This window comes from Hemitrygon akajei, chromosome 26 (genome assembly GCF_048418815.1).
Source record: "Hemitrygon akajei chromosome 26, sHemAka1.3, whole genome shotgun sequence".
NCBI lineage: Eukaryota > Metazoa > Chordata > Chondrichthyes > Myliobatiformes > Dasyatidae > Hemitrygon > Hemitrygon akajei.
Window position 1 is genome coordinate 22,082,902 of NC_133149.1, and position 12,210 is coordinate 22,095,111.

General features: G+C 42.5%; 1 protein-coding gene across 1 annotated transcript in view; it reads left to right on the forward strand.

Moving 5' to 3' along the window:
* Nucleotides 1–1,879: 1,879 nt before the first annotated feature.
* Nucleotides 1,880–12,210, forward strand: part of slc37a2 (solute carrier family 37 member 2) — a 66,554-nt gene continuing 56,223 nt past the window's right edge. The window contains exon 1 of the mRNA XM_073029719.1: nt 1,880–2,221. Coding sequence (XP_072885820.1) covers nt 2,163–2,221 — 59 coding nt within the window. The 5' untranslated portion in view covers nt 1,880–2,162. The remainder of the gene's footprint in view (nt 2,222–12,210) is intronic.

Below are 12,210 nucleotides of genomic sequence, written 5' to 3' on the forward strand. Positions count from 1 at the left end.
CTCAGCTGTGGAACACCTGGACAGTGAAGATGCATACATCGTGATGCTTTTAATTGACTACAGCTCAGCATTCAACACTATTTCCCCTTGAAGCTAATCACTAAGCTACAGAACCTGGGCCTCGATGCCTCCCTGTGCAACTACATCCTCATTTTCCTCACTTGCAGACCCCAGTTAGTTCAAATTGGCAACATCATCTCCTCCACAATCACTATCAGCAAAGGTGCACCACAGGGTTGTGTGCTTAGCCCCGTTCTATACATGTGACTGTGAGGCTAAGTATAGCTCTAATGCCATTTTTTAAAAAAACAATGAACCACTGTTACTGGCCGAACCAAAGGAAGTGATGAATCAGAGATTGAAAAAATGGTTAAATCATGCTACAACAACAACCTTTCACTCAGTGTAAGCAAAACCAAAGAGCTGATTATTGACTACAGGAGGAAGAAACCAGACATCCATGAGCCAGTCCTCACTAGGGAAGAGGAATAACTTCAAATTCCTTGCATTATAATTTCAGAGAATCTGTCTTGGGACCAGCACTTAAGTGCAATTAGAAAGGAGGCAAGCAGTGTCTCTACTTTCTTAGAAGTTTCCACAAATTTGGCATGTCACCTAAAACCTTGACAAAATTCTTTATTTGGAACAGCTTCTACCCCAGAGCTGTGGCCTCCGTCACACCACTCCCACAGAACAATGACTGAAACTGTGAGCACACACAAGGACTCAAATACTTGCACTAACGGCACTTTGTGCATTACTGTGATATTCTGGTGCTGCTGCAACTTATTTTCTGCTACTTATCTATTTAATACTTTTTTAAAAAAATTACTGTCTTGTTTTCATCTACCACTTTGTTTGATTGCCTGAGAGGAAGCCAAACCTATCTATAATGACAATATAGCTCATTCAATTCAGTTATTTATGTATAGATTTTCATAAATATCTTTATTTTTCAGTAAATGCTTGAAAGAAGATGAATCGCAGGGTTGTATATGGTGAAAAACGTACTTTGAACTTTGATATCACAGAGGATCTAGCCTGAGCTCAACACAATAATTAAATCAAAACAAAGGCACACTAGTGGCTATACTTCATTAAGAGTTTAAGAAGATTTGGTATGTCACCAAAAACTCTAGCAAATTTATACAGATATACTGCAGAGAGCGTTCTGACTGTTTGCATTATTACCTGGTATGGAGGCTCCCATGTGCAGGATCGAAAGACACTGCAGAAAGAAATCCTCTGTGATATCAAAGTTCAAAGTAAATTTATTATCAAAGTATACAGTGCTGCAGTCATCCTCACCTGGATGTTGTCTTTCACCCTTGCCTTACCACAGCTTCTACACTACTATCGTGGTGGAGGTAGAGAAGTCTACAGACCCACACTGAATGTTTAGGACCAGCTCCTTCCCACCCGCCATTCTATTTCTGAATAGTCCATGAGCTACCTCACAACTCCTCTTTTGCACTAATTAACTGTTAATTTATGTATTCATTTTTATGCCTTGCACTGTACTGCTGCTGCAAAACAACACATCTCAAGACACGTCAGTGATAATAATTTTGATTCATTGTAATATATGCATGTATCTAAGAAACCATTAACGTATTTTCATTCAATAAAATTTTCTAATTAATGGATTAACCAAAATATAAACAATTGGAATTTCTTGGCTGTATTTTAATTTCGCGACTAAAGCACATTTATTTATTAGCAACAACCAATCACTGCCTTAAGCACGGGGAACTAAGGAGAAAGATTTTTGTTGCAGCGAAACTCCACCCATCCTGAATTTGCACGGGTCGCTTTCATTGGCTCCTCGCTTCTCTTGCGTCAGCTGCAGCTGGGTCACATGGCCGTGGTGGCCGCTGATGACTCGCCCTGTCCAGAGATTGCATGTGATTAATGCATCTCAATGTTCACCTGATCAGTGCCGGAAACCGTGCTGTGTGAACTCGCTGTCGCGGTTGACCGTAATTATGCATTGTTTCTGTGTAATCTGTCACATAACCGGTACTGTATGGATACAGTATTATTTTTAAACCAGACTTGACTTCACTCACGGATACTGTGCCGGGGTGGAATTGTGACGAAAAGCTCGGAAACTCGCCGGCTGCCTGCTTATTTTGGTGTGGGTTATTGTTGCCGAGTGTACCATGAGATCTACACTGCCTCCAGGGATCCGTTGCGTTCAGGCATTCAGCAGAGACGGCTGGTAAGCATCGTTTTATATGATCGGGTACCCTGGTGTCAATATTCGGTTGGAAGATGTCGTGCCCTTTACCCCTCGCTTCCCGATGAAAACATAATCTACCCTTCGAGGGCAAGACGAAGTGGAGACTCCAGTCTTGCGGGTGTTGTCCTCGGCCTCTTTCTGACTGTGATCTGTCTGTGATCCATCTGCATCTAACTAGAGAGTTGTTTCTACGGCCTCCGCACCTCAGCGGAGACGATCAAACAATGTTTTTCAATTTCGAACTGGTGGAGTTTCAAATATTTTGTACTTTGATCAACCCACTTCTAGGTTCTTAACCGACGGGTTCTAGTCCTGCTTCCCATTTGACGCTGTAGGAGGAAGCCCTGTAGTAACACCAGGACTAATAGTCCACTTTTCTTGCCGCTGGAAGTAACTGGCTTTGAACTTGCTGTTCTGTTACTTCAGTAACGGAAACATTGAAGGTTCGGCATCGTGGAGTCAAGGCTGATGACAATATTGGAGGAGGCCATGCGTGGCCCCTCTCCCACTCTCCTCCTCTCTTGTCTGCCTTGGCATAGAGATTTTTTAAAAATCATTAGATAAACTCAGAATTTTTTTTAAATCTCAAGCTATTAAATGGAGGTAATTCATATTCCAACTGAACTGGGGTACAGAATGAAAAGGAGAGGTCTTTTTTCCATAAGGGGATTTGTGGGATCTATTCCAATAACAACTTGATGACTTGGTTATCAAATCTGGATAGAAACCAGTTAAAGGTGGGACTGAGGCTTTACGAATAGGGAGATAATTTTTATTTAGTGTAGTGCCCCATTAAAAATGAGAGTAAGGAAAACAACTAGTATGGCCTGAAAGAAGGACTTGGGCATTTTAATAGATAATATGGCAAAACATTTCACTTTAGGTAGGTAGAAAAATGTTATGCAAGAGTTCAAACTTGATGGGGATGTTATCTTGTCACTTTTCTTCCTGAACACCCTTTGATGTCCTTGATGCACTCCCTGTCCTCTACCTCTTGGTTTCTCAACCATCCCTTCCCCATCCCTACGTCCTCTTCACACTGGACTTCGAGGATAGTTTTCCATTTTCCCCGTTGCTGAAAATAGACAAAAAGAGTGAAATTGGTGTCTACCTGATTAGTGTTCTGGGCTGAAATGTCTACTGAACTCGTTTCCATAGGGGCTGCCTAGTCCTTCTGAGTTCCTCCAGCATTTTGTGTATGTCACTCAAGTTGTGGTCTGCCACTTTTGTAGCTAATGTGTCTGCTGTCATAGAATCTGAACTGGCAGGCATTGGCCCATGCCTGTCCTGGCTATAGTTCAGAAGAATATGTAATCAATCCCAGTGTCTGTGCACTGCTGGTATCTCAACTGCTTAACCACTTCCTTTATGAAATGCTGTGGTATCCTGTCAACTCTATTTGGTGGCGCGCACTGCATTTCACTTCTGATATTCCAATATAAGTTGCTGAATGTTCAGTGATGGGACATGAGTCCCTGTCGCAATCACAATTAGCTTCCTGTCGCTGTTAAATTGGCATTGGTATAAATCAGGGTTTAAGGCTGGAAATAAACCCCACCACACAGTTTGCCTCCTCTTGCCTTGCTGCAGTCAGGTGAGACCATGGTTCCAGATCCTGGTCTCAGAGGGGACTAAAGTCACCTGCCATAAATGTGTTCTAGGTTGCACCCCTGCTGTAGCTTCTGATTGGGGAATAGGTGAACAGCTGTTATTAGACATTATGTAAAAGAGCTGAAACTGCAGTTATCGCTGTATCACTTCTTACAAAAATAGAGTATTGTGCAAAAGTTTCAGGCGTGCATATACAGTATGGGGAACCCAAGACTTTTTTTTTGGCACAGTACTCTATTTGTCAATGTGGAGCAGAGAGTGAGTTTGTAAATCTGGCGGGAACAAAGGATACTGGGAATGGCGAGGGAGGGCTGTGAGACTGGTGGCGGAGGAGTGCCGGAGTCCACAATAGAGACTTGTATCAGAATCATTGGGTTGTCACTTTGCTAATAACATCTTTGGCTTGTAAGCTAGTATTTATGGACCATGCAGCATCCTTAGTAGTAAACTAAGATGCAGAGTATCACTGGTTTTAAGGTTCCAGTAACCTGCCTTTGCCCCTTCTCCTGTCAGTAAAAGTGGTTCCACCGGGCTTCGTAGCTAAGCCATATGAAGGCCAAGAGCCGGACTTGGTTGTCAGAGGCTATTTGAGACACACACCATTGGGAGCATTTAATAGGTGGTGGGAGCTTGTCCCCACTACCCTCCCTCCCCAAACATGGTTTCCCTTTGATAAATCCAAATTGATGCTGCTCAATTTATTTGTTTCTAATTTTATTAATATCACATCTTTCATCATAGATGACAGTGTTTTCTGAGCTTCTGTTGACGAGCTGATGTGGACCTGGGATAGGCCAGCAAGATTGCCAGAGCTGCATGTGCTCTGGTAGTGTCAAAATTCCTGAGATTTACACGTTTCTTTTGTGTTGAACAACTTGGATTGATCTTAACTCTTCAGTTAGCTCTTTCTTTTCAAAAGGTCCTGAAGATTTGTATCGCTTTTCACAACTCTCTGCATCCCAGAGTATCTTTCGTTGAAATACGTACTCATTTGTTGCATTCAGATTACTTTTTTGCACGCACATTGAAGCATGCAGTGAAATGCATTTGCGTTATCGATCCGCACCAATCGAAGGATGTGCTGGAGGCAGCCTGCAAGTGTCATCACACACTCTGGTGTCAATGTAGCATGCCCACAATGTTCATCAGAGCAACGCAAGCCCCAACAGCAACAGCTGAACAAGCCCCTTTTGTCCCTCTGACACACAGACAGGTCTCCAATCCCAAGACAGACTACCTCCAGTCCTTGGCCTAGACTTTCAGACTTAGTGCATCTGACCATGAGTGAAGTAATATAGAACTGTTCCAAGAATTAATAAACATTTGCATAGAGATGGGACGTTCAGTTCTTTGTGTCTCCTGCCAATTATACGCTCTTCCTCACAGGCATTTTCTGTAAAAAAAAAAATTATAAAAACTAAATTCAGTAGGAGAGGGCCTAACTCTGGTACTAAACCAAGTTCCCTTCATGTAACTTTGAAACAGTGCAGATCCAGACTGGCTTCAACTTTGGGTCACCAGCACTGGCCAAAAGTTTTTAATCTGAAAGTTCAGTGTCAGTGAAATACAGAACACTACATTAGCACATGGAGGGCGTCTCATCCTCTCCTAACTCTTCACATTCTTCCTACACTACATCTAAGATCTGAAAGAAAACATTAATTATATAAATTCTGTACTTCAGTATATAATTAACAGGCTTGGAGCTGCATAACATATGGAAAAGACAATAATTACAATCAAATGTTTTTATTTAAAATATTGAGTAGCATTTAAAAAACCCTGCATATCACAAATGGTAACCAGTTGTTAACTTTCTTGTTATGAAACAAAGTAATTTAATTGCCAAAGTATGTGTATGTCACCATATACAACCCTGAGATTCATTTTCTTGTGGGCATTCAAAGTAGAATGTAGAAATATAGCTGAATCCTTGAAAAACCACACACAAAGACTGACAAGCAACCAATGTACAAAAACAAATGAAGGAAATCAAAATAAATAGTATGGAATTGTAGAGCCCTTGAAAGAGAATCCATAGTTCGGTGTTGTGAATGAGTGTAACCATGCTGGTTCAGGAGCCTGATGATTGAAAGGTAATCACTGTTTCTAAACTTGGTGGCATGGGGCTTGTGGCTCCTGTACCTCCTTCCCAGAGGTAGCAAGCAGCAAGAAGAGAACATGGCCTGGATGGTGTGGGTCCTTGACAATGGATGCTACTTTCCTGTGGCAGCACTCCTTGTAAATGTGCTCAATGGTGGGGCGGGCTTTTCCTGGGCTGGGCTGTATCCACTGAAGCAGTCACAGTAAAGACCAAAACAGTTACTGTAGAAAACTGCAGGTGCTACAAGTAGAGAATTAAAATGAAAATAGAAAATGATCACGGGCCAGGTAGCATTTGTGGTGAGAGAAACAGGTGGTTGACACCACATGAGAACTGCAAAGAGAACAAAAACCCAGGTTTAAAGCTGCAGAGCTGACAGACTAAGAAATACAAGATTGGAATGGATGATCATTTGAAATTGTTGAATTCAGGATTGAATCTTGAAGGCTGTACTGTGGTTGGTTGAAGGTGAGCAGCTGCTGTTCCTCCTGCTTCTTTTGAACTTCGGAACAGTACAGAAGGTCAGAGATGGAGGTCTCAGAAAGACAGCACTGAAGTATCTGGGAACTGAGAACTCAAAGCAATACTTGTTAACTGAATGGAGGTGGTCCAAGAAGTCTTCACCCTATCTGTTTATTTTCTTCATAATGGTGGAGGCATCTTCCTGAGCACCAAGTCCAGTGTATCAACAGGAGAGAAGCAAATTGCATTACTGCCTCACTTGGATCCCTTAACAAGAGAAGGGAGGAAACATGCTGAGCTGCTGTATTTGGGAGAGGGGCACCTGTGCTGTGTTACATTCCTGCAGGAAAATTGTATTGAAATATTAACAAATTATGTTTTTAAGGTTTGGCCTGCTGACCTTTTAAACTTAGAAACATAGAAAACCTACAGCATAATACAGGCCCTTCAGCCCACAAAGCTGTGCTGAACATGTCCCTACCTTAGAACTACCTAGGCTTACCCATTGCTCTCTATTTTTCTAAGCTCCATGTAGCCATCCAGGATCCTCTTAAAAGACCCTATCATTTCTGTCTCCACTGCTGCCGGCAGCCCATTCCACACATTCGCCACTCGTTTTTAAAAAAAAACATTAACAAACAAACAACAACAACCTACCCCTGCCATCTCCTCTGTACCTACTTCCAAGCACCTTAAAACTGTGCCCTCTCATGCTAGCCATTTCAGCCCTGGGGAAAAGCCTCTGACTATCCATACGATCAATGCCTCTCATTATCTTGTACACCTATATCAAGTCACCTCTCATCCTCCATCTCTCCAAAGAGAAAAGGCTGACTTCACTCAACCTATTCTCATAAGGCATGCTCCCCAATCCAGGCAGCATACTTGTAAATCTCCTCTGCACCCTTTCTATGGTTTCCATGTCCTTCCTGTAGTGAGGCGACCAGAACTGAGCACAGTACTCCAAGTGGGGCCTGACCAGGGGCCTATATAGCTGCAACATTACTTCTTGGCTCTTAAACTCAATCCCACGATTGAAGAAGGCCAATGCACTGTATGCTTTCTTAATCAGAGTCAACCTGCATAGCAGCTTTGAGTATCGTATGGACTCAGAACCCAAGATCCCTCTGATCCTTCACACTGCCAAGAGTCTTACCATTAATGCTATATTCTGCTATCATATTTGACCTACCAAAATGAACCACGTCACATTTATCTGGGTTGAACTCCATCTGCCATTTCTCAGCCCAGTTTTGCATCCTATCAATGTCCTGCTGTAACTTCTGACTGCCCTCCACACTATCCACAACTCCTCCAACCTTTGTGTCATCAGCAAATTTACTAACCCATCCCTCCACTTCCTCATTCAGGTCATTTATAAAAATCACAAAGAATTAGGGTCCCAGAACAAATCCTTGAGGCACTCCACTGGTGACCGACCTCCATGCAGAATATGACCCATCTACAGCCACTGTTTGCCTTTTGTGGGCAAGCCAGTTCTGGACCCACAAAGCAATGTCCGCTTGGATCCCATGCCTCCTTACTTTCTCAATAAGCCTTGCATGGGGTACCTTATCAAATGCCTGGCTAAAATCCATATACACTACATCTACTGCTCTACCTTCATCAATGTGCTTAGTCACATCCTCAAAAAATTCAATCAGGCTTGTAAGGCATGACCTGCCTTTGACAAAGCCATGCTGACTATTACTAATCATATTATGCCTCTCCAAATGTTCATAAATCCTGCCTCTCAGGATCTTCTCCATCAACTTACCAACCACTGAAGTAAGACTCACTGGCCTATAATTTCCTGGGCTATCTCTACTCCCTTTCTTGAATAAGGGAACAACATCCACAACCTTCCAATCCTCCAGAACCGCTCCCATCCTCAATGATGATGCAAAGATCATTGCCAGAGGCTCAGGAATCTCCTTCCTCGCCTCCCACAGTAACCTGGGTACATCCCGTCCGGTCCTGGAGACTTATCCAACTTGATGCTTTCCAAAAGCTCCAGCACATCCTCTTTCTTAATATCTACATTCTCAAGATTTTCGGTCCACTGCATGTCATCTCTACAATCGCCAAGATAATTTTCCATAATGAAAACATTGCTTCAGTATTCACTATGTACCTCCACTATTTCCTCCGGTTCTATACACACTTTTCCACTGTCACACTTGATAGGTCCTATTCTCTCACGTCTTATCTTCTTGCTCTTCACATACTTGTAGAATGCCTTGGGGGTTTTCCTTAATCCTGCTCGCCAAGGCCTTCTCATGGCCCTTTCCGGCTCTCTTAATTTCATTCTTAAGCTCCTTCCTGCTAGCCTTATAATCTTCTAGATTCACATTATTACCTAGTTTTTTTGAACATTGCGTAAGCTCTTTTTTTGGACAAGATCTACAACAGCCTCTGTCCTCCACGGATTCTTGTACCCTACCATCCTTTCCATGTCTTACTGGAATGTACCTACTCAGAACCCCATGCAAATATCCCATGAACATTTGCCACATTTCTTCAGTACGTTTCCCTGAGAACATTTGTTCCCAACTTATGCTTCCAAGTTCCTGCCTGATAGCCACATAGTTCCCCTTACTCCAATTAAACGCTTCCCTAACTTGTCTATTCCTATCCCTCTCCAATGCTATGGTAAAGGAGACAAAATTGTGATCACTATCTCCAAAATGCTCTCCCATTGAGAGACCTGACACCTGACCAGATTCATTTCCCAATACCAGATCAAGTACAGCCTCTCCTCTTGTAGGCTTATCTACATATTCTGTCAAGAACCCTTCCTGAACACACCTAACAAACTCCGCCCCATCTAAACCCCTCACTCTAGGAAGATGCCAATTAATATTTGGGAAATTAAAATCTCCCATCACAACAACCCTGTTATTATTACTCCTTTCCAGAATCTGTCTCCCTGTCTGCTCCTCGATGTCCCTGTTATTGGGTGGTCTATAAAAACACCCAGTAGAGTTATTGACCCCTTCCTATTCCTAACTTCCACCCACAGAGACTCCGTAGACAACCCCTCCATGACTTCCTCCTTTTCTGCAGCCGTGACACTATCTCTGATCGACAGTGCCACACCCCCACCTCTTTTGCCTCCCTCCCTATCCTTTCTGAAACATCTAAAGCCTGGCAGTTGAAGTAGCCATTCCTGTCCCTGCACCATCCAAGTCTCTGTAATGGTCACAACATCATAGCTCCAAGTGCTGATCCACGTTCTAAACTCATCTGCTTTATTCATAATACTCCTCACATTAAAATAGACACACCTCAAACCATCGGTCTGAGTGCGTCCCTTCTCTATCACCTGCCTATCCTCCCTTTTGCACTGTCTCCAAACTTTCTCTATTTGTGAACCAGCCTCCCTTTTCCCCCCATGTTGAGTTCCCACCCACTCTTGCTGTGTCCAGCTGCACTTTGAACTGCATTTGGGTATTCTGCCTCTTGGAAAAAAATCCTTGGAACTGAGTGCAGCATGTGGAGCAGTGGGAAATGGGCCCCATTGTACATTTGCTAATTGCCACCTTAACAAATGTGAGTTTCATTGGAAGGTCAGTGATAGCACCTTCTGGAATAGCCAAAAGGTTGTGGATTCAACTTCTCCAGAAAATCTGGATTTCCCTTCAGGCATGCGAGTAGTACAAAAAGCTCTATATATTATTCTTTTGAATAATGATTAAGAACTAAAATTTATAAAGAACACTTTTGCAGCAAGCAAGGACAAAGCTTGGTGTTGGATTTGAATCTTAAAGCTTCTTCAAATTATGGATGGTAGCAATTGCAACAAGGATGTAGGGGAATGCTCCAGTTGCCTCAGTTTATATAATTTACCTTGGATGATGTTGGAACAATTTTCATTTATAGAGAACTATTATTCTTATTTGGATAATAGAATGAGAGTGTTAAAGCACAGATTTGGCTGAAAATAAAATCAAAAGTTTAAAATTAGACCATCACGTACTTAGATAATATCCAGAAAGTTTTGGCTCTAAAACAGCCCTCATACTTGAGTCAGAATGGTGTGAATACACTGTCCCACTCAATGCATTAATTCAAGTTTAAATACAGCACCAGACTGAAGGAGTGCTGTATGCTGCCCTCCTAGTATCCCGGCCAAAATTTATCCCGCAACCAACATCATTGAAACACGCATTGTCACTTTTGTGTACAAATGGGCCCCTGTGTAAACCATGAGATGAGTTAAAGGGCCAGGACATTACGGAACACTGCACCAGATATTTTCCTAAGCAGAAGATAAAAATATGATAGTGTGATGCAAACTCTTTAATGACTAAATAAAATAAAAACAAATAAATACAACTAAAATCAAAGCTAGATTTTGTTGCTGTAATAGTCTGATGGGGAAGCACAGCCGAAGAGAATAAGCCACAGGCTAAGCCCACAAAACAAACCTGCCAAAATAACAACACATCGCAGACATGTAGCCTGCATGCTGTGAACCAGGAGATTTCAAAACTTATGTGTGCATCCCAAAGCCAACACCATTTCAGCAATATTGTCCTTCAGCCTCAGACTTGGGGAAGTGAGAATTAACACTTGAAATTAACGGTGCTGGGGAAGTGCAATTCTGTAAATTCTCTGTGGGATAGAGCAGGAAGAGCATTTACAGTTTCCATTCTTATTCATTCCTCCAACATATTCTTACTCCTTCCTCTTATCCCAATTCCCACCTTCAATAGATTATCCTCTCTGCAAAAGTATCATCACTTCTCTTGCCAAACTTTAAAAGCATCCTTATAGATATTTGCATAGCAGGGGAATTAAGAATTATGGGGAAACAGCAGGTAGATGGAGCTGTATCCATAGCCAGATCAGCCGTGATCTTATTAAATGGTGGAACAGGCTCAATGGGCCAAATGGCCTACTCTTGTCCCTATTTCTTATGTTCTTGTGTTTGCTTCAACACCAATATAGATCTTCACCCACATCAATTCTGCCTCCTTCCTGATGCTCGTAATGAGAAGAAGCTATGTCTCGAAATGTGAAGGTCTATAATGATGGGTGCTGCCTTTTTGAGGCACTGCCGCTTGAAGGTGTCCTCAAAGGTGGAGAGAGTTGTGTGTTTGATGGAGCTGGCTGAGTCTACAACCCTCTGTAGCCTCTTGTGATTCTGTGCATTGGAGCCTCCATATGAGGCTGTGATGTAACCAGTCAGAATGCCCTTCACCGTATACAATTTACGGGAGCTTTTGGTGCATACCATACCAAATCTCCTCAAATTCATTCAGAGTAGAGCCATTGGCATGTCTTATTTGTGAGTGCATTGATGTATTGGGGCCAGAACAGATCCTTTGAGATGTTGACACCAGGAACTTAAAGCTGCTCACACATTCCACCTCCAACCCCCTCAGTGAGGACTAGTGTGTATGTTCTCCTGACTTCTCCTTCCTGAAGTCCACAATCCTTTCCTTAGTCTTGTGATGTTGAGTGTGAGGTCGCTGAGACACCACTCAACTAGCCGATGACTCTCTCTTTCCTGTATGCCTCCTTGAGGTTTTGAGTTCTGTATGTTCTATATTCCGAATCATAACGTTAATTTTCTTGTGTTCTTGTAGACGTGGGTATTTTTTAATTTTAGGGATAGTGCGATAACAGGCCCTTCTGGCTCAAAAAGCCTGCACTGCCCATTTATGCCTAGGTTGTCCAATTAACCTACAAAGCTGTATGTCTTTGGAATATGGGAGGGAACTAGAACACCCAGAGGACGTCCATGTGGTCCTGGGGAGAATGTACAGACTTCTCACAGACAGCT